Here is a 22,829-nt window from a genome sequence, read left to right as displayed (position 1 = left end):
TACATTAATCAATTTCAAAAGAACTATAAAGATTTTTCAACAATAAAGTTAGAGATGATACTTGTATTTATTTAAAATTTTGAGTATATCAGAAAGTACTACCTCCTCCTTGCGGGCGACATGACAGATGTGTACTGGGCGTTTGTACAGCTCTGACAGAAGTATTACGGCAGCAGTATGTGTCCTCTCAGCATGAGTACACAGTGGCATGTTCTTGGGCCAGTGTTCAAAGTGCTATCAAAATAGATAAGGCTTACTGTAACACAGACAAAATCTCTATGACAAACACAAATCTTGTGTTCTATATCTGCGGGGGGGGGGGGGGGGGGGGGGGGGGGCAAACATGTCTTTTTGCAAACATGCCCCCATTTATTTGAAAGAAAAAAGGGTTCTGCACATTTTTCGTACTTCATTCTAGAAAATTTTCCGCTACGCGGCGCGTTTCCTAAAACGTTCAAGCACATAATGTCAAACCTTAAATAGTAAAAATTCAATACACACAAACTAGACTAAAAATGTCCATCAAGGGATTCTATGTACTATTTAAAAAATTCAAAAAGCGAGACAATTAATTCTTTTTTTTTATGTTACACAACAATGTGCCGATGGTGTGAAGCCGGTATATTCAGATCGAGTAGGGTTGCATAATGTAATGACGACACAATTATCATTTCTAAATTCAGGTAGCTTTATTTGAAAAATTACCATGTTAAGAACGCTTCATAATCATTAAACTTTATCGTAAAACTCATCTCTGCCATTCTAAATCATAATTTTTTCCCGGGGGAGACCCCCGGACCCCCCTAACACCAAATTCTCGCGCCTTTGGGCGCTCGCAAATTCATCAAATGCATCGTAAAACTCATCTAAGCCATTCTAAATCGCAATTTTTTCCCGGGGAGACCCCCGCACCCCCCAAACACCTAAATCTCACGTTTTCGTGTGATCGCAAAATCATCAAAATACATAAAACTCATCCCGGCGGTCGCCCTCAGACCCTTTTAAAACACCAAAATCTCGCGCCTTCGACGCTCACACGCTAATTTGGCCAATTTGCGTATTCGTTAATTTCCTCTACCGACCCCACTGTCTATAAATGTGTACAAGGATTAAATTTAGTGATATATGAAAACAAGAGGCCCAGAGGGCCTGTATCGCTCACCTGGTTTGTAATGCCAAGTAATGTTCTGAATACAGGTTCATTGTTTTTTTTTTGAAGGAATTTTAATATTAATCTCTAAATCCCCTATTGGGCCCCACCCCTCCTGCCCCCGGGGGGTCAGGGCCAAAATTCATACAAGTTCTGTTCCCCTTCCCCAAGGATGTTTGTGGCCAAATTTGGTTACAATCCATGTAAAACTCTATGACTAGTAGCGATTTAAAGGATTTACCTCTATTTCCTCTATTGGGCCCCGCCCCTCCTGCCCCCGGGGGACCAGAGCCAAAATTTATACAAGTTCTGTTCCCCTTCCCCCAAGGATGTTTGTGGCCTAATTTGGTTTCATTCCGTTCAGAACTCTATGACTAGTAGCCATTTAAAGGATTTACCTCTATTTCCCCTATTGGGCCCCGCCCCTCATGCCCCCCGGGGACCAGAGCCAAAATTTATACAAGTTCTGTTCCCCTTCCAAAAAGGATGTTTGTGGCTAATTTTGGTTACAATCCATGCAGAACTCTAGGACAAGTAGCGATTTAAAGGATTTACCTCTATTTCCCCTATTGGGCCCCGCCCCTCCTGCCCCCGGGGGGGTCAGAGCCAAAATTTATACAAGTTCTGTTCCCCCTCCCCAAAGGATGTTTGTGGCCATATTTGGTTACAATCCATGCAGAACTCTAGGACAAGTAGCGATTTATAGGATTTACCTCTATTTCCCCTCTTGGGCCCCGCCCCTCTTGCCCCCGGGGGGTCAGAGCCAAAATTTATACAAGTTCTGTTCCCCCTCCCCCAAGGATGTTTGTGGCCAAATTTGGTTACAATCCATGCAGAACTCTATGACTAGTAGCGATTTAAAGGAAATGTTGACGGACAGACGGACGACGGACGGACGGACGGACGGACGGACGGGACGGACGGACGGACGGACGGACGACGGACGACGGACGACGGACGCCGCGCCATGACATAAGCTCACTGGCCCTTCGGGCCAGGTGAGCTAAAAAATGTACATTAAGCATGTATTATTGTATTATATGGTTGGGAGTTGAATTAATCTCCTCCTGTAGGTGTGTGTGGGGGGGGGGGGTGTACAAAATATTGAGGACCTTTGCCCCCCATGACGTTTCATCTTCCTACGCCACTGGATATTATCTTCTGTTTTAAACCTTTCAGACAATATCTTAAATCAGGTTCATCAACTAAATCATCCTAATTAAAGCTTACCTTCATCCAGATTGAGAGATCGTCCAGCTTGAGTGTGGTAAAGGTGTCGTTGAGGTACATCTTGAGAGCAGCAGCGCGTGAGCCAATTTGAGGTAATGTCTGGTAGTTATTGCTACTGGCCCCGACGAACACACCATAGTCACAACGCGCAGCAGCCTTAGCCAGCTGTAATCAGGTTTCAAACCCATCAAGTTAATAGCATATACAGCACATCAAACAAGTTTATCTGTTGATTTGCATTATTATACAAGCTACATGTAGCTATGATTTGACAATGTGCCTTAGACAATATACCTTCTGTGTGAGGCTGAAGGCCACCTCGTCCACAGTGGCTAGCTATAATTTGACAATATACCTTGTGTGAGGCTGAAGGCTGCCTCGTCCACAGTAGCTGGCTGTAATTTGACAATATACCTAAGACAATATACCTTCTGTGTGAGGCTGAAGGCCACCTCGTCCACAGTGGCTAGCTATAATTTGCCAATATACCTTCTGTGTGAGGCTGAAGGCCACCTCGTCCACAGTGGCTAGCTATAATTTGCCAATATACCTTCTGTGTGAGGCTGAAGGCTGCCTCGTCCACAGTGGCTAGCTATAATTTGCCAATATACCTTCTGTGTGAGGCTGAAGGCCACCTCGTCCACAGTGGCTAGCTATAATTTGCCAATATACCTTCTGTGTGAGGCTGAAGGCCACCTCGTCCACAGTGGCTAGCTATAATTTGCCAATATACCTTCTGTGTGAGGCTGAAGGCCACCTCGTCCACAGTGGCTAGCTATAATTTGCCAATATACCTTCTGTGTGAGGCTGAAGGCTGCGTAGTCCACAGTGGCTAGCTATAATTTGCCAATATACCTTCTGTGTGAGGCTGAAGGCTGCCTCGTCCACAGTGGCTAGCTATAATTTGCCAATATACCTTCTGTGTGAGGCTGAAGGCCACCTCGTCCACAGTGGCTAGCTATAATTTGCCAATATACCATTTGTGTGAGGCTGAAGGCCACCTCGTCCACAGTGGCTAGCTATAATTTGACAATATACCTTCTGTGTGAGGCTGAAGGCCACCTCGTCCAGTGGCTAGCTATAATTTGCCAATATACCTTCTGTGTGAGGCTGAAGGCTGCCTCGTCCACAGTGGCTAGCTATAATTTGCCAATATACCTTCTGTGTGAGGCTGAAGGCCACCTCGTCCACAGTGGCTAGCTATAATTTGCCAATATACCTTCTGTGTGAGGCTGAAGGCCACCTCGTCCACAGTGGCTAGCTATAATTTGCCAATATACCTTCTGTGTGAGGCTGAAGGCTGCGTAGTCCACAGTGGCTAGCTATAATTTGCCAATATACCTTCTGTGTGAGGCTGAAGGCCACCTCGTCCACAGTGGCTAGCTATAATTTGCCAATATACCTTCTGTGTGAGGCTGAAGGCTGCCTCGTCCACTGTTGCGGGATTAGTGTTAGGCATTGCCAGTATCATGGTCACTCCTCCAGCCAGAGCTGCAGCTGTAGCTGATGACCAGTCCTCTTTGTGTGTTGCTCCTGGTTCTCGGACGTGAACATGGACGTCAATGAATCCTGTAACACATCAGACATGTGAAATGAAGATCGCTTATTGGTTTTAGTGGCACACAGTTACAGACCTTTTTAATGAATGTTTAAAACAGGTTTTTACTAATGTTCTGAAGTATTAATCAACTTCACAAACAACACGAGAATTATAACAAAAGGCCCAGAGGGCCTGTATCGCTCACCTGGTTTTTTGTAAGTAATTATCACAAGACTCTGACAATTAGAAAAATAAGCAACATTGACTCCCAAAGTTTAATTTTGAATCACAACTATACAATGATGCTATTGATACCATACATATATGCTATCCAATACATAGGATCAGAGCAAAGTAATTAATATGAAAGTAGTAGCCTAATTGACCTTTTTGACCTCGCATCTATTGCCGTCTAAGGCCCCGGGGGTCAGCCCTATCATTTGTACAATTTCAAATCCCAACCCTATAAGGATGCTACCTTTGCATTATAAGCGCTCTTCCATTCTTAGTTGCAGAGAAGAAGTCGTTTATATGGAAATAGCTAAATTAACCCCTTTTGACCCCATCCTTCAGGCCCCCGGGGGGTCAGCCCCATCATTTGCAAAATTTTGAATCCAAACACTATAAGGATGTTACCATTGCATTATGAGCGTAATCCCATGTTAAGTTGCAGAGAAAAAGTCATTTATATGGAAATTGACCCCTTTTGACCGCGCCCCTCAAACCCCCAGGGGTCAGCCCTATCATTTGCACAATTTGGAATCCCCACCCTATAAGGATGCTACCTTTGCATTATGGGTGCTATACCATGCTTAGTTGCAGAGAAGAAGTCATTTATATGGAAATAGCCAAATTGACCCCTTTTGACCCCGCCCCTCAGGCCCCCGGGGAGTCAGCCCTATCATTTGCACAATTTGGAATCCCCACCCTATAAGGATGCTACCTTTGCATTATGGGTGCTATACCATGCTTAGTTGCAGAGAAGAAGTCATTTATATGGAAATAGCCAAATTGACCCCTTTTGACCCCGCCCCTCAGGCCCCCGGTGGGTCAGCCCTATCATTTGCACAATTTTGAATCCCCACACTATAAGGATGCTACCATTGTATTATGGGTGCTATACCATGCTTAGTTTCAGAGAAGAAGTCGTTTATGTGGAAATAGCCAAATTGGCTCCTTTTGACCCACCTTCGGACTAGGTGAGCTAACAAGTAGAACTGATACGGATACAAAAACAGACATTAACAAGAGATCCCAGAGGGATGTTGGCGCCCACCAAAGAATGATCTATGTCTGACAATGGAAAGAGGGATCTTTTGCCTGCTTTTCAAACTTTTTCAAACACACTACATATAAAATTTGAGACAGATCGCTATAGTACTTTCTAAGAAATATTATAGTGGTAACAAACTACAACAATGAAATCTAAGATGGCGGCCGGTTGGCCATCTTGTTTATTGATCAATCCCGAAAGGCATTATGGATCAGTCCTTAAAGGTACTATGCACAACTAGGGTACAAGGGGAAACTATGCATTGAATTTGAATAAGATCCCTTCAGTACTTTATGAGAAATAGCGATAACAAAATTTAACTATCAAAATCCAAGATGGCCGTCGGTCGGTCATCTTGTATACCGATCAGTCCAAAAATACAATATGCACAACTAGGGTCCTAGGGGAACCTGTATATGAAATTTGAGAAAGATCCCTTTAGCACTTTTTGAGAAATAGTGGTAACAAACTTTAACTATCAAAATCCAAGATGGCCACCTGTCGGCCGATCGGTCCCAAAATGCAATATGCACAACAAGGGTCCTAGGGGAAACTGTACATGAAATTTGAGAAAGATCGCTTCTTCACTTTTTGAGAAATAGCGGTAACAAACTTTAACTATCAAAATCCAAGATGGCCTGTCGGCCATCTTGTTGACCGATTGGTCCCGAAATGCAATATGCACAACTAGGGTCCTAGGGAAACCTACAGATTTTAGTCTATTTGACTCGTATGACCTTGAAAGTAGGCCAAGGTCATTCATTTTCACAACTATGGTAGCCATTCATCCCAGCATGCTACAGGCCAAATATGAGTACCCTGGACCTTTCAGTTAGTTAGAAGAAGTCGTTCAAAGATTTTAGCCTATTTGACCCCTGTGACCTTAAAAGTAGGTCAAGGTTATTTATTTTCACAACCTAGGTAGTCCTTCATCCCAGCATGCTACAGGCCAAATATGAGTACCCTGGATATTTCGGTTAGTTAGAAGAAGTCGTTCAAAGATTTTAGCCTATTTGACCCCCGGTGACCTTGACAATAAGACAAGGTCATTAAGTTTCACAACTTTTGTAGCCCCTCATCCCATCATGCTACAGGCCAAATATGAGTACCCTGAACCTTTCGGTTAGTTAGAAGAAGTCGTTCAAAAATTTTAGTCTATTTGACTCCTATGACCTTGAAAGTAGGCAAAGGTCATTCATTTTCACAACTATGGTAGCCATTCATCCCAGCATGCTACAGGCCAAATATGAGTACCCTGGACCTTTCGGTTAGTTAGAAGAAGTCGTTCAAAGATTTTAGCCTATTTGACCCCCGGTGACCTTGACAATAGGCCAAGGTCATTCATTTTCACAACTATGGTAGCCATTCATCCCAGCATGCTACAGGCCAAATATGAGTACCCTGGACCTTTCGGTTAGTTAGAAGTAGTCGTTCAAAGATTTTAGCCTATTTGACCCCCGGTGACCTTGACAATAAGACAAGGTCATTAAGTTTCACAACTTTTGTAGCCATTCATCCCAGCATGCTACAGGCCAAATATGAGTACCCTGGACCTTTTGGTTAGTTAGAACAAGTCGTTCAAAGATTTTAGCCTATTTGACCCCTGTGACCTTGAAAGTAGATCAAGGTCATTTATTTTCACAACTTTGGTAGCCCTTCATCCCAGCATGCTACAGGCCAAATATGAGTACCCTGAACCTTTCGGTTAGTTAGAAGAAGTCATTCAAAGATTTTAGTCTATTTGACTCCTATGACCTTGAAAGTAGGCCAAGGTCATTCATTTTCACAACTATGGTAGCCATTCATCCCAGCATGCTACAGGCCAAAGAAGAAGTCGTTCAAAGATTTTACCCTATTTGACCCCCGGTGACCTTGACAATAAGTCAAGGTCATTAAGTTTCACAACTTTTGTAGCCCTTCATGCCAGCATGCTACAGGCCAAATATGAGTACCCTGAACCTTTCGGTTAGTTAGAAGAAGTCATTCAAAAATTTTAGTCTATTTGACCCCTGTGACCTTGAAAGTAGATCAAGGTCATTTATTTTCATAACTATGGTAGCCATTCATCCCAGCATGCTACAGGCCAAATATGAGTACCCTTGACCATTCGGTTAGTTAGAAGAAGTAAGACAAAAGAAAGTACAGATCGGTCCATTAAAATCATTGATTATCCTCCCATCACGGTGATCTGGCGCGACGCGTCGTCACCATCAAAGGGTTGCGATGATCCCCCGCGATGGGCCGATGTATCACCGAGGTTCCGTCACCGAGTATCCTCGTGACCATCGCGTGTTGCGATGACCTCCGCGATCCCCCGCGATCGTAGCACGATCGGTCACCGAGTGTCAGCAGGGATCATGGCGAATGGCTAAAATTTACCTGTAAAGTTGGTTGTCGGCAGCGGTCGTATGTTCGCTGATTTGTAACTGTTTTTTTTTGTTTTGGCAAGGTATTGATTCATTTGAGATACTGTTTGTTATAATTTCTGTCAAAAATGTTTGTTGACTGACCTAAATAAATTATTAATGTATATAAATATGTGTGTGTGTATGTGTGTTATAATGGCAGAAATAAGTTTTTACTGCACGTGTCAACCTCCCTGAGCTGAATCTGTACTGACATTTTCTTACTGATCGTTCGTTTTTGTCCATTTACTAGGTAACAGATAATACAGAAATACGGTATATTGTTTTTAAATCTATTATTTGATTTTCGATTTTCAGTTAGACACTGCCGTAAATTCGGCATCCTATACAGTAGCAGCCAACAAAATGATACTTTAATTATAAGAAACTGAAAGATGAATACATTTGTAATTATTTGTGAATTTCGCTCTGGTGTACAGAGGAATTACATATTTTGTATTACCTTGATAAATACAAAGGGATTAGGCACAAGATATTACAACTTATGACGTCTTATCCAATCATCGTAAAATATTTACAGATGATGACATAGAAACGTGCTGTGAACAAATGAATATACCGAGTTAAATCCACAAAATGTATAGTAGATTGAACAAAATATTTACCGGTATGCATGGTTCTAAATACATGTACTGAATATGCATATTATTATAACTATAAGTGAATATTATTTCTTAATTTCAAATATTAACTGTACATTTATAAGCGATGTTGACAAAATGTGTTCCATTGTAATACAAGCACACTCGGGTCTTGTTTCTGTATTAACATGTATGTCATAAAAGTTGTGCACATTACAGAGAATTTCAAAAGATTATAAGTTATTCATCTTGCTTAACGATTGTTTACGATCGATATGGGTTTCCCCGCTTTGTCACTGGATTGAGTGCACTAAATATTGCTATCGTAATGTCTCGGAGTAAAAGAAAATCTGAAAATATTTTGCATTGTATCTTATTTTATATTGGCGTAATGTTACCGAAAATATCGAACATCGTCCCAACGACCACTAATAAGCACTAAATTCACCCTTTTCAATTCTCCTTTTAATTCAATTTATTCCGTGGACCTTACGGTCCATAAGTGCAAATTACAACATTTCAAATATACTTTATATTACAAAAGAGATGATTTCACACCCACATTCGCCAGTGAGAAGATATTCTTTGGCTATTACAAACTCGATTGAAACACAGTATCTACTAAGTTAAAGTACATGTATTTGTACTAGTGTACATAATCTAAGGGTAGAATGCTTTACAATTCTATGTAACTATTGAAAACCTTTTAGATTAATTTTGTAAAATTACGAAATAAAATAAATTATCATTTAGATTTGTGACCAATAATTACCCTCCTAAATTCTCACGAAATCAATTGACATCTAAGTGTTTTTTCATAATAGCGATAAAAAAGATAGCTTGACACTGGCCATTAATAAGTTTCAATTACCACAAATTCCTTTTATGTAATCGGTGCGTTAATGACGTGCCAGTGTCAGAGGTTGGGACATGTTGTTTTAGTAATTTAGGTAACTCCTTTCGCTGAATACTCTAATTATGGTGCTATATGTGAACAACAAGAACTTAATCGGTTTCTCAATACTCATTGTGTAATGAAGATGACCTTTATTTTAAGATAAATGTGTGCAACCCTCATCCGCAGACTACACTCTTCAGCCTCCCGCTGTGATAGACAGATTTACCTGTGTCCGGCCGGCTAACTGGTCATCGGAAGCAAGGACGTATGTCGCCACGTGCCGAAAAATGTCCAAATATAACCACTGCAGCTTGACACGTATGTGTTGTCATAGCGACGGCTGCCCCAGATCATAGCCACAGGCGTTTACCTGTAGACTTTTTTCAAAATGTAGCGTGTGCAGTCAGTTATGGTACATTGGTTTTCGATAGAAGATCAAACTTTAGTACGGTTATTGTACATGTGGTATTATCCAGATTATCGGAGCTCCACTGCTACATTAAACTCAGATGTACGAATGTACAGATAAACATTTATGATTTCAATTTAGATACAACATTTCGTTCACAATTAAAGATTGTGATGATGAGTTCTATGTATATACATCCTTGAAATAATTTTATTATATCGGTTAGACGATGTATTCTGGTAAGTAGTAATACACCGTACATAATAGCTAGGACATGATCATATTATAAAAAATATACATTAAATAGTAATTAAATTATTTATGTCTCAAGGATTTACAAGATGATGTCTCTGTATAGAAAAAAAATTCACACTTTGATTTGCTGATGCAATTTTGTAAAAATTTTGTTTCGATTTGTAATTCTGGTGTGGACTACGGTGAGTGATTATCTCTACTTATTTAAATGATCTAGTTTAAATTGTTAGAATAGCACATTTTGGTGTTCAACAACAATATGTATGGTAAAGGTATTTTTAATCATCCATCATGTCATGCTTAATATTCCAGGTTCAATAATTTCACTTCTTGTTACACTTACAATTGTATCCAAGTGTAAAAACTCTTGACATCTTGGATCACGGTAGGTATTTCCCTGTGCTAAGAGGTATGACCCTTGTCTTGGTCACATGACGATCTACCAGCGAAACCATGTACTGGTATTTGACATCACAGGTAGTGCACATATAGTGCAGAATCTCTAGATATATATGAATTAAAAATTAATAAATTAATGTTATCCTTTTATTCACTAAACACGTACTATGGATCAGAAGATTTCAAATATATCGGCAGATTTAGTTAATTAACAGTCATATATCGCCAATCGCTGTCTCTCTGGTTCTCATTCGGACACTTAAATTTAGCTGAAATTAAAGCGCCGTTTAAATTAATTAAGAGAAAACCCGTAAAAATCGCATGGCCTTATGCACATCTCAGGAAAAATCGTCTGGGCAAGGATTTATAAGTCTCATATACGTCCTTGGTCTTGGCAACGATACCGCTGTCGAAGTACCTCGCTCATATGGCTCATGTTGACTCGCTTATGTTGTACACGGAAAGGAAAATTATATTTTGATATTTTATTCTGTTAAATTTCCTGACAATGATATCAAAACCGCATAAAAATCGGCCGCTATACCGAGATACCTCCCTCAAAATTGCTCATTTTGTACCTGTATAACGACTCATGCGACTGCTGATTTGGGGGAATAACCGAACTTGTGACGTCATTACCGGCAGTGGGCTGTTTTGTAGTGTAAAGTACAAATAATGTATGTCTGATATGGGGCTATGATAATTTACAACTATATATATACACACACACACAATTATACCTGATCCTCGGTATGATTAAGCTATAAGCTTCTTGACCAATTAGGATGATGATATGATTATATGAATATATTACGAAGTATTGCATTTGAACTAATGCTAAAATAATAGTCTAAAGGGATCACCTTGTATACGTATTAGATGTGCGCGGCTCGTAATCCTGATATTCATTTGAATATGTTCTGTTCAATATACGTGATTTTCTTTCTTTAAAGCAAAGATTTGGATAGTATATCAAACTATTCTAAATATCTGTTTTAAGCAATCATCTACAGAGTGATGCAGTACGTTTATTGGTCATATGAATTATCATTATTATCATATGTATATCAAATAATGATCGATATTGACCAAAACTCACAAAGAATTGAATATCCGAAATCTAGCAATTATCAGAAATATCATTTCTGACATTATGCATTACTTTTGATAAGGAATTATTAGTTTTCACTTATAAATCCTTGCTTTTGAATAGTTCTTTTTTCGATATGCCATTGTAAATAATATTACTGTTCCTAGTATAAATACATCAATCTGATTGAAAAATACATACACATGATACACTTGCTATATGTAATGTACAAATTGGGCCAAGACCTGTGTACAGTGTGAATTGAAATTACATGATGGTCAATTTGCTCACTCCCGTGGATAGTTTCTCTTTCTTACGTAATCTGGCCCCTCTCATGAGACCGTATTGAGACGATGTTGACCAGCGAAGTATACAGTTAGAGATTACAACACAGCGTGACATCAGCTAAGAAGTATCTAGTCTCAGTTTTTTCTTCACATCCGTGCATGATCTGTTTTATAAATAAAGACACTAATTAATGAATGAATTTCAGCAAAATATGAACAAGTCATGTACAGTATGAAAGCTGAATGGGTTTTTTTTGTCAGAAAAAATGGATCGATATATATCACTCCACTAAATGATACATATATGTATTTGTGTTATGGCGGTTCTCAAAACTTTATATGTATAATTAAAGCCGCCAATTCACGAAAATGAAATAAATCTGCTCTCAAGATATATTGTTAGACATAATTACTTATATACAAAACGTTCGGTTTAGAATCATGCCATATATCATGAAAGAACTAGGAGACATCAGCTTACCCGGGTCGGGTCTTGGATAACATAATGAAGGACGTATCAGTCCTTGATATGATACATGTATTCATGTGTATGTGTAGTCACTGGGAATATTGGAATTTTACCAAAGAAATAATAATCACTTTTGATTACAGAAAACAATTGACTTTTCCCTTAATTACCAAGATCGGTAGCAGAAATATTAGTTCGTAATATTTACACAACGGTATGTTTACATGTATGAAAATAAAATCATTGTCACAGCTTGAAAGTTTCCTCCGCCTGTATACAAGGTTGGTTAATTTTATTATTGTAAATAATACGAAATAATACTTCACGATATATAATAATATATCAAGGACGAATATATAAATAAAACTCATCATCGAAATTTCAATGGTGCTGCTAAATGTTCACAGACATGATGTCTATCGATAATCAAAACCATAACTGACTGCACACCCTACATTTTGAAAAAAAGTCTACAGGTAAACGCCCGTGGCTATGATCTGGGGCAGCCGTCGCTATGACAACACATACGTGTCAAGCTGTAGTGGTTATATTTGGACATTTTTCGGCACGTGACGACATACCTACGTAAAATTCGTCCGGAATATTGCAAGAATTTTCTTTAATGAACAACATTACGTATAACTTAACGCCAGAGACAGATGATACTGACGGCTTCTGGATAATCTTCCGACATGGATTTATTCGTCCTTGCTTCCGATGACCAGTTAGCTGGCCGGACACAGGTAAATCTGTCTATCACAGCGGGAGGCTGAAGAGTGTAGTCTGCGGATGAGGGTTGCACACATTTATCTTAAAATAAAAGTCATCTTCATTTCACAATGTGTATGAAACTTATATTTAGAAACCGATTTTATTTTAAGTTCTTATTGTAAACATCAATCCTTGTAAACATGAATTCTTGGAAGTATATTGGTGTAGTTATAAAGCGGTCGTAAGCTACATTAGAGACGATACACTATACATACACAAGACCGTTCTATTAGTTATCGACCTCAACCTATTTTCTTTAGACCTGGCTATAATTTAAGACAGGTGTACGATGAAATAGACTATACTAGCTAGTGATGGCAAGTTTAGATAAGGTCGTCGTAATTCGGCCGTCGAATAAATTTAAGACATAGATAATAAGTGATATTTGTTTTTAGAAAATGGTGTCAAAATTCAAACTAGTAGAGAAACTTTAAAACACAAAATAAGGACATGTCAATGAACTCCTTTGAACCTTCAATATTTGACCCAAGGCCGTCTCTATGATATTTGACTGATGTCACCAACATTAGTCCCGGTCGCTGAAAATTTGGCCACCACTATAAAATTAGACTGAGGTCATCAAAATTCGACCCGGTCGTTAAAATTAGATAATTGCTGTAATATTAGACTGAGCCATCACAATTTGACCCAGTCGCTAAAAATTAGACTCGTCACTGAAACTTAGACCACCACTATAAAATTAGGCTTGGGTCATCAAAATTAGACCCGCCACTGAAAATTAGATCACCGCTGCAATATTCGACTCGGTCACCAAATTAGACACGAAGTCTTAAATAAGACGGTCTCTATATAGACTGATGTCATCAAAAAATAGGGGGTTTGGGAATTAGTACACGAACTATGGCATGTATTTCTAGACAATTTTGTTCAGAATTATTAGATCAATTTTCCATAAATATAAGACCAAATCGAAGAAAAAAAATAGTACTTTGTATTGTGTTTAAGTGTATATGCTCACAACAAACACTGCGTAATTTGTGAGGTACATATATGGTATCTATACGATACGTATATGGTAAATATAGTTATGTATCAATCAAAATCAATACTATGAAATATTCCATTTTATACGGAATGCTTAAGCAGCACCCATACAAAAGGACGGAAAGATTCATTTTAAAATAATAACTTATAAAATTGAGAAGCGCATTCGTAAAGTAAAAAGTTTTTAATTCACGATTTCTTCTTTATTTCCCGATCTTTCCTAAATATCATACACCAAAATTGAGATTGGATTATTCCCTTTCCAATGCTGTCTTCCAATTTTTGCTGACATTTCTGTATCGATAGTTATCAACTTACCTGTATTTTACTCACTATATGGCTCTACTCTCCACACATGCAACCAGCTGTGAAGTATACAGGTACATAACTCACCGCGGAAGGAGGAAGGGGTGTTAGGACACACGTGTAATTAACACATCCCATGGTGATATATGGTATCTATAATCTATACGATACGTATATGGTAAATAGAGTTATGTATCAATCAAAATCAATAGTATGAAATATTCCATTTTACACGGAATGCTTAAGCAGCGCCCATACAAAAGACGGAAAGATTCATTTTAAAATAATAACTTATAAAATTGAGAAGCGCAATCGTAAAGTAAAAAGTTTTTAATTCACGATTTCTTCTTTATTTACCGACCGATCCTAAATGTCATACACCAAAATGGAGATTGGATTATTCCCTTTCCAATGCTGTCTTCCAAGTTTTGCTGACATTTCTGCATAGATAGTTACAGTACCTGAACCGTTTAACGTTCCCAGCCTAACGCAAACGTAACTCAAAAAATCCGTCCGTTAGCTAACGCTAACGATTGCTAACGATTAACGATCAACGATTAACGCAATAACGATTTACGCAAAACGCTAAACGATCGGCAAGCATAGACCGGAAATACCATTGTTATAATCACGGAAATGGCTTGACGGTAAATAAATTACGGATCTTGACGTTCTGAAATACAAACGAAAGTATAAAAAACGGGAGTATGTTTAGGATTAAAATTTCTGTATACCATATAAACATTTGCCTATGAAAACTATATGGACACGATGAGGTCAAAGACGACAGCACTCAATACGAAGTTTCTACTTTACAGGTACAAAATGTACGTTTACAAAATGAATTACATGTGCAACTGTATGTATTAAGAAAGAATGGTATTATTCTAAAGTGTCTCATTCACCCGATATTTTAAGAATAACAAATTATTACAACATCTCTTTACTGATAATAACACAATGAAGTAAAAAACGACTGAACTCGATATGAAGTTTCCACTTTACACGTACATGTGTACGTTTACAAATTACGTGTACAAATAGTATCAAATAGAGAATTGTATTATTGTAAGGGTCATATTTATCCGATATTTTAAGAAATAACAAACAAATTGTTACAACAACACTTTATTGATAATATTATCGTCACAATGTCATAATTTTAGTGAAGCGATCAGGCGTATACCGGTACTTTAAATAGTATCATGGTGTCGAAATGACGAATAAACGATTTTCACACAAACACATTTAAAATGCATTATTAGTACATCAAATTTCCATCTATATGCTTGATTTCTATTATCGATATTTCATAACTCAACAATTGTAATAAGTAACATTTTATAGTGTTTCCCGCATCAATCACAAGTTTAAGTTTTGTTTTATTTTTCAGATTGTCGAAAGGCTCTTCCGCTTACCATGGAAAACGTATTCTCGGAATATTTTTCATAAAGGATTATACATTGTATTACTAGGGTGTGCATTTATAATTATAGATATACAGTATATGTGTACATAAAAGTTCATTGCTTACAATTGACTAGGCATCGATTTTAGGATCGCACATGTACATTTAAAAATGTACGTACTACATGTACATACATGTACGCCACAGTACAGCTACTGTAATAAAGATTAAACATTTGAATTCGTGTTTCGCCATTTGCAGTTCTCTCATTATATAGTTCATGCATATAGTCAAGATATAAAGAATGAAAATATTCCCCTTCCAGTTATCTATATTCAAATTAAGTCAATTATGCAAAATCATTGATGACAACAACGATGAAGATAGTGATGCAGATGTACACTGAAGATTACTGTAAAATTGCATTGCGACAATTTTCTACGTATATTTGTAACCGGTGTAAGAAACAAAGTTATTTGATCACATTCCACATCAAGCAACTCTGCAATTTACAGTTACAAACAAATAATTATTCATACAATGTATAAGTGTAATAAGCTAATTCATTCCAACGTAATCTATAAGAAAGCATATTGTAAACATCAAAACTTTGAAATACGACAGTACGTGAAATGTACTGTCACATTGTACGGGGCACAGGTAAGTTGGGTATAGAGTTAATCTCCCTCCCAAGAAGGTGTTAATTACAGGTGAACTCCGCCCGTGGCCAGCGACAGAGGGTCGACACAAGGTAACACCTGTCGTGACCTTTATACCTGTACAGGTAAAATACCCGTGCGCGTCACGCTGGGAATTGAAGAGATTCAAGGTACAAATAACAACGAACACGTGTGAGAAGTTAATTGTCCAGGTTTTTTTTTATTGATATGAACAAAAACGTATATCCGTGTCTGATTTGACACGCGTTCAGTACGTGTGAAGGCTTACAATATAACGTACCTGCTCAGTTCGAATTCTGAACACGTGTTCTACATGTAGATATACTCGTACATTACGGACATTCTTGTATCTGAAGAAATGCAAACGTTTACATCTTTTTATTCCCTTTTCCATTTTCATATAAATACAAGTATTAATATATAAATAATTGCGTTTAAAAAATATTTACATGTAGATGCCAAATCTCACCTCTTTCCGTGTTCAAACTCGTCATGTTAATGATTTTTAAACTTCACGAATTTATTTACAAATCTCCCGAGTTGCGTTCTTCGTACGTTGATAATTTTCAACATAACGAGAACAATATTACCCAGCGTGTCTGTAATATCGTTTTTATATTTTTATTATCTGTTTTAGCTATTTTCGTGAGTAATCTTTCAATTGTCGTGGATTTTTTCTAAAAAATTGCTTTGGACATTAATGTTCTGTAAGACAGTTTCGTTAATATTTGAATTGCTTTCGCAGAAATAATAATAACAGAAACATATATACATATATGATATATGCTTCTGATAATAATAATAAAAAAGTGAAAATCACATTAAGTTTTGTAGTTTTGATAATTAATACATTTATTATTTCTGTCGGGAGGAGGAAGGGGTGTTAGGACGCGTGTAATTAACACATCCCATGGTGATCGATGTTGTACAGGTAAATGACGAGCTATATCCTATTTTAATAAGGGCGAATAGAGAACAATAGGGGCTAATTACAGGTAAGTTATAGTCTCTTTTAGAAAACGATTTACCAGTGAAACACCTGTGCGATAAAGTCACAGCAAGAACATTAGTACTCTTCTGACTTTTTTATTACATTTTCTTTTCAAAATCACATTATCAACATGCATATCTATTATACCAAAAATATACGTAACTTAATTTCCCACATCTTATATCATGAAAATCTTACAATCCTGAATTATTATATATCCATTTTGCCTGAAATATTTATAATAAATATTTAGAGATTTACGGCATATGCATCGCTAACTATATGAAGCATTAGCGGCTAAATACTACAATTTTACATCTATAACACATTTATCTGAAGCTTCATATCTCTTATCCTCGGTTTCTTATAAAATTCAAGATCATTCAGATAAGCCACATTGAAATTAAACCCATCGCTAAGTAAAAAAAACTTTAATGTAAACAATGTTATTTTATCAACGCTGTATTCGAATTAGGACAGCTATGCAGTACGGTAACATACAAATGTAGAAAGTCGATTATTCACCTTAAATACTCTAAACATGTATGTATTTCATGAGACAAGCAAATACTTGTACGATTGTCTTTTTATACGTATATGAATACGTTTTTATGACTCTTGAATACATTGATTAATATAAAAGAGATTTTGAAAAACATATATTCATGTTACAGCAACGCTTTCTATCGACAGAGGATTTGCTTTGGTCAGCCAATCATAAAAAAAAATGTTTTCCACTGAGTGTCACCGATCAGTGTGGGACATAAAAACAGCTTTATTATTTTCTAGGGTTAGGGTTAGGATTAGGTTAACCCTTAACCATTCATACAAAAGGGCAGTGAAAAACATATAGAACACAGTATATTTAAACAACAAGTTAAACAATTATCAAGGCCGCTTTCCTCAGAGTTTTTAATAAAGAGGCCTAAATCCTGTAGAAATTGTAGATCATTAGAAGACAAAAGTCGTTCCAAATTTTAAAAGAATTTTTCTCGCTGTAAAGTTAACGGTTCGCTTAAAATGAAGTTGGTTTCATTCTCAATGTCGTTACAAAATATGCTAGAAGACGGGGAATCTTTTTAGTGACAGAAGTTATTTACCGTTACAGGTTCTGCTAAATAAATATTGCAAGTTTTGCTGGATTAATATTCATAAAATTGCCCACCAATGAACAAGCGTGTCCAAGTTATCGGTCACTTGTGTTAGAGAAAAACAAAAGCTTTAAAAACATTGGAAATTTCTGATTGAAAACGTATCTTACGATCACATTAAAATATGAAAAAGATTATCAATTATTTATATTTCATATCGTATTCTATAATGAACTGTTCTATATTTTCGATATGACTCAACGTTTCACCGTCTGCCGACGGAACACATATCTCAGGTAATCTTTGCCAGCGTAACACTGACACCGTGACACTCAGGGACTGTGCTACCGCGACCCGCTTTGAAGATCCGCGATGAAACGATCGCCGCGGATCATGGTGACATGGCGGATCACCGTGATCACGATGGGTCGCGGAGACGCCGCTTGAAGATTCTCGGTGACGATTCATGGTGACATGTCACCGCGATTGTCCCCCTTGAGAGATAAGCCGACGCAGAGACAGCGAGACATTTCGATAATTTTAATGCACCGATCTGTACGTCAGGCCAAATATGAGTACCCTGGACTTTTTGGTTAGTTAGAAGAAGTCGTTCAAAGATTTTAGCCTATTTGACCCCTGTGACCTTGAAAGTAGATCAAGGTCATTTATTTTCACAACTTTTGTAGCCCTTCATCCCAGCATGCTACAGGCCAAATATGAGTACCCTGAACCTTTCGGTTAGTTAGAAGAAGTCATTCAAAGATTTTAGTCTATTTGACTCCTATGACCTTGAAAGTAGGCCAAGGTCATTCATTTTCACAACTATGGTAGCCATTCATCCCAGCATGCTACAGGCCAAAGAAGAAGTCGTTCAAAGATTTTAGCCTATTTGACCTCCGGTGACCTTGACAGTACGTCAAGGTCATTAATTTTCACAACTTTTGTAGCCCTTCATCCCATCATGCTACAGGCCAAATATGAGTACCCTGGACCTTTTGGTTAGTTAGAAGAAGTCGTTCAAAGATTTTAGCCTATTTGACCCCTGTGACCTTAAAAGTAGGGCAAGGTTATTTATTTTCACAACCTAGGTAGTCCTTCATCCCAGCATGCTACAGGCCAAATATGAGTACCCTGGACCTTTCGGTTAGTTAGAAGAAGTCGTTCAAAGATTTTAGCCTATTTGACCCCCGGTGACCTTGACAATAAGACAAAGTCATTAAGTTTCACAACTTTTGTAGCCCTTCATCCCAGCATGCTACAGGCCAAATATGAGTACCCTGGACCTTTTGGTTAGTTAGAAGAAGTCGTTCAAAGATTTTAGCCTATTTAAACCCTGTGACCTTGAAAGTAGATCAAGGTCATTTATTTTCACAACTTTGGTAGCCCTTCATCCCAGCATGCTACAGGCCAAATATGAGTACCCTGGACCTTTCGGTTAGTTAGAAGAAGTCGTTCAAAGATTTTAGCCTATTTGACCCCCGGTGACCTTGACAATAAGACAAGGTCATTAAGTTTCACAACTTTTGTAGCCCTTCATCCCAGCATGCTACAGGCCAAATATGAGTACCCTGGACCTTTTGGTTAGTTAGAAGAAGTCGTTCAAAGATTTTAGCCTATTTGACCCCCGGTGACCTTGAAAGTTGATCAAGGTCATTTATTTTCACAACTTTGGTAGCCCTTCATCCCAGCATGCTATAGGCCAAATATGAATACCCTGGATATTTCGGTTAGTTAGAAGAAGTCGTTCAAAGATTTTAGCCTATTTGACCCCTGTGACCTTGAAAATAGATCAAGGTCATTTATTTTCACATCTTTAGTAGCCCTTCATCCCAGCATGCTACAGGCCAAATATGACTACCCTGGACCTTTCGGTTAGTGAGAAGAAGTCGTTCAAAGATTTTAGCCTATTTGACTCCAGGTGACCTTGACAATAAGACAATAAGTCAAGGTCATTAATTTTCACAACTTTTATAGCCCTTCATCCCAGCATGCTACAGGCCAAATATGAGTACCCTGGACCTTTTGGTTAGTTAAAAGAAGTCGTTCAAAGATTTTAGCCTATTTGACCCCTGTGACCTTGAAAGTAGGTCAAGGTCATTCATTTTCACAAATTTGGTAGCCCTTCATCCAAGCATGCTACAGGCCAAATATGAGTACCCTGGACCTTTTGGTTAGTTAGAAGAAGTCGTTCAAAGATTTAAGCCTATTTGACCCCCGGTGACCTTGACAATAAGTCAAGGTCATTAAGTTTCACAACTTTTGTAGCCCTTCATGCCAGCATGCTACAGGCCAAATATGAGTACCCTGGACTTTTTGGTTAGTTAGAAGAAGTCGTTCAAAGATTTTAGCCTATTTGACCCCTGTGACCTTGAAAGTAGATCAAGGTCATTTATTTTCACAACTTTTGTAGCCCTTCATCCCAGCATGCTACAGGCCAAATATGAGTACCCTGAACCTTTCGGTTAGTTAGAAGAAGTCATTCAAAGATTTTAGTCTATTTGACTCCTATGACCTTGAAAGTAGGCCAAGGTCATTCATTTTCACAACTATGGTAGCCATTCATTCCAGCATGCTACAGGCCAAAGAAGAAGTCGTTCAAAGATTTTAGCCTATTTGACCTCCGGTGACCTTGACAGTACGTCAAGGTCATTAATTTTCACAACTTTTGTAGCCCTTCATCCCATCATGCTACAGGCCAAATATGAGTACCCTGGACCTTTTGGTTAGTTAGAAGAAGTCGTTCAAAGATTTTAGCCTATTTGACCCCTGTGACCTTAAAAGTAGGGCAAGGTTATTTATTTTCACAACCTAGGTAGTCCTTCATCCCAGCATGCTACAGGCCAAATATGAGTACCCTGGACCTTTCGGTTAGTTAGAAGAAGTCGTTCAAAGATTTTAGCCTATTTGACCCCCGGTGACCTTGACAATAAGACAAAGTCATTAAGTTTCACAACTTTTGTAGCCCTTCATCCCAGCATGCTACAGGCCAAATATGAGTACCCTGGACCTTTTGGTTAGTTAGAAGAAGTCGTTCAAAGATTTTAGCCTATTTGACCCCTGTGACCTTGAAAGTAGATCAAGGTCATTTATTTTCACAACTTTGGTAGCCCTTCATCCCAGCATGCTTCAGGCCAAATATGAGTACCCTGGATATTTCGGTTAGTTAGAAGAAGTCGTTCAAAGATTTTAGCCTATTTGACCCCTGTGACCTTGAAAGTAGATCAAGGTCATTTATTTTCACATCTTTGGTAGCCCTTCATCCCAGCATGCTACAGGCCAAATATGAGTACCCTGGACCTTTCGGTTAGTTAGAAGAAGTCGTTCAAAGATTTTAGCCTATTTGACCCCAGGTGACCTTGACAATAAGTCAAGGTCATTAATTTTCACAACTTTTATAGCCCTTCATCCCAGCATGCTACAGGCCAAATATGAGTACCCTGGACCTTTTGGTTAGTTAGAAGAAGTCGTTCAAAGATTTTAGCCTATTTGACCCCTGTGACCTTGAAAGTAGGTCAAGGTCATTTATTTTCACAACTTTGATAGCCCTTCATCCAAGTATGCTACAGGCCAAATATGAGTACTTTGGGCCTTACAGTTATTGAGAAGAAGTTGTTTGAATGAAAAGTTTACGCACGGCGCACGGCGCACGGCGCACGGCGCACGGCGGACGACGACGGACGGTGCATGATGACTATAGGTCACCCTGACCCTTTGGGTCAGATGACCTAAAAATGACTTTAACAAACGGTCCAAATGGTTGTTTTGAATAAATGGCCCCGGTCCTGTTGACTTATACCCTTTTCTAGCAGCAGACTTATTGACCTTGACACTCACCTGGGAGTCGAATTGACCTGTGGGAGGCAATACAATCTATGTGGGTTTTCACTGGTGGTGAGCCCTGTATTCTTCTCAGAGCCTGATAATGAATAAAAGTCAAAATCAAATTTAAAAGTGAAGCATATGAAAAATTGATATTTGAAAATAATTTAGCAAGAGGCTTTCAAAGTATATTCACAATCACAAAATGCAAGTAATGGTACATATGGGGTACTTATATTTGAGGAGAATATTTTGTAAGCAATAGAAGGAACTTACATTGTTCTATCATTGTCTTAGACCATCTCTTTACTGTCGACGCGGGATTACTTCGAAAGGCACAGGTGAAGTACTAACCAGACAGACGGAGGAAGTTCTTTTCATCACTACAGGCACAAATTGAATGGGATAACAGTATGTGCGTGGCCATTGGTCAAGTCTGACTTCATAAGCCCCGCCCCAAAAACAACAATGACAGCACGTAAAACTCTTCACCGAGATGCGACGGCGTAGTTACATGGCCTCTCAGTTACAAACAACTCGATGTTTTAATATTAACTTTACATATATACTGTATGGTAATGTCCCGGTTAATTTGAACCGACGGAGAGTTCAAACACGCATTTTTTAGGGAAAAAATAATTCTTTAACTAATGACAGTTCGAACACGTCAAATGATCAAAGTAAAGGTAAAACTTTTGTCGGCAAATCGGCACAATTGGATCCCCATAAATGACGGTATTTTGAATATTGC

At 38.3% G+C, this 22,829-nt stretch overlaps 1 protein-coding gene across 7 annotated transcripts in view; it reads right to left on the bottom strand.

Annotated features, from left to right (window-relative positions):
• The window catches only part of LOC138316324 (multifunctional protein CAD-like), a 249,472-nt gene that overhangs the window by 87,625 nt on the left and 139,018 nt on the right, over positions 1-22,829 (bottom strand). For all 7 annotated transcript variants that reach the window (XM_069257995.1, XM_069258013.1, XM_069258003.1 and 4 more), the window contains 4 exons: positions 22,094-22,175; positions 3,783-3,949; positions 2,381-2,545; positions 103-234 (listed from right to left, as the gene is read on the bottom strand). In XM_069257995.1, the coding sequence (XP_069114096.1) occupies positions 103-234; positions 2,381-2,545; positions 3,783-3,949; positions 22,094-22,175 (546 nt within the window). The remainder of the gene's footprint in view (positions 1-102; positions 235-2,380; positions 2,546-3,782; positions 3,950-22,093; positions 22,176-22,829) is intronic.

This window comes from Argopecten irradians, chromosome 1, assembly GCF_041381155.1.
Source record: "Argopecten irradians isolate NY chromosome 1, Ai_NY, whole genome shotgun sequence".
In the NCBI taxonomy this organism is placed as follows: domain Eukaryota; kingdom Metazoa; phylum Mollusca; class Bivalvia; order Pectinida; family Pectinidae; genus Argopecten; species Argopecten irradians.
The sequence above is the reverse complement of the archived record's forward strand: the minus strand, read 5'-3'. Positions and strand labels throughout refer to the sequence as shown.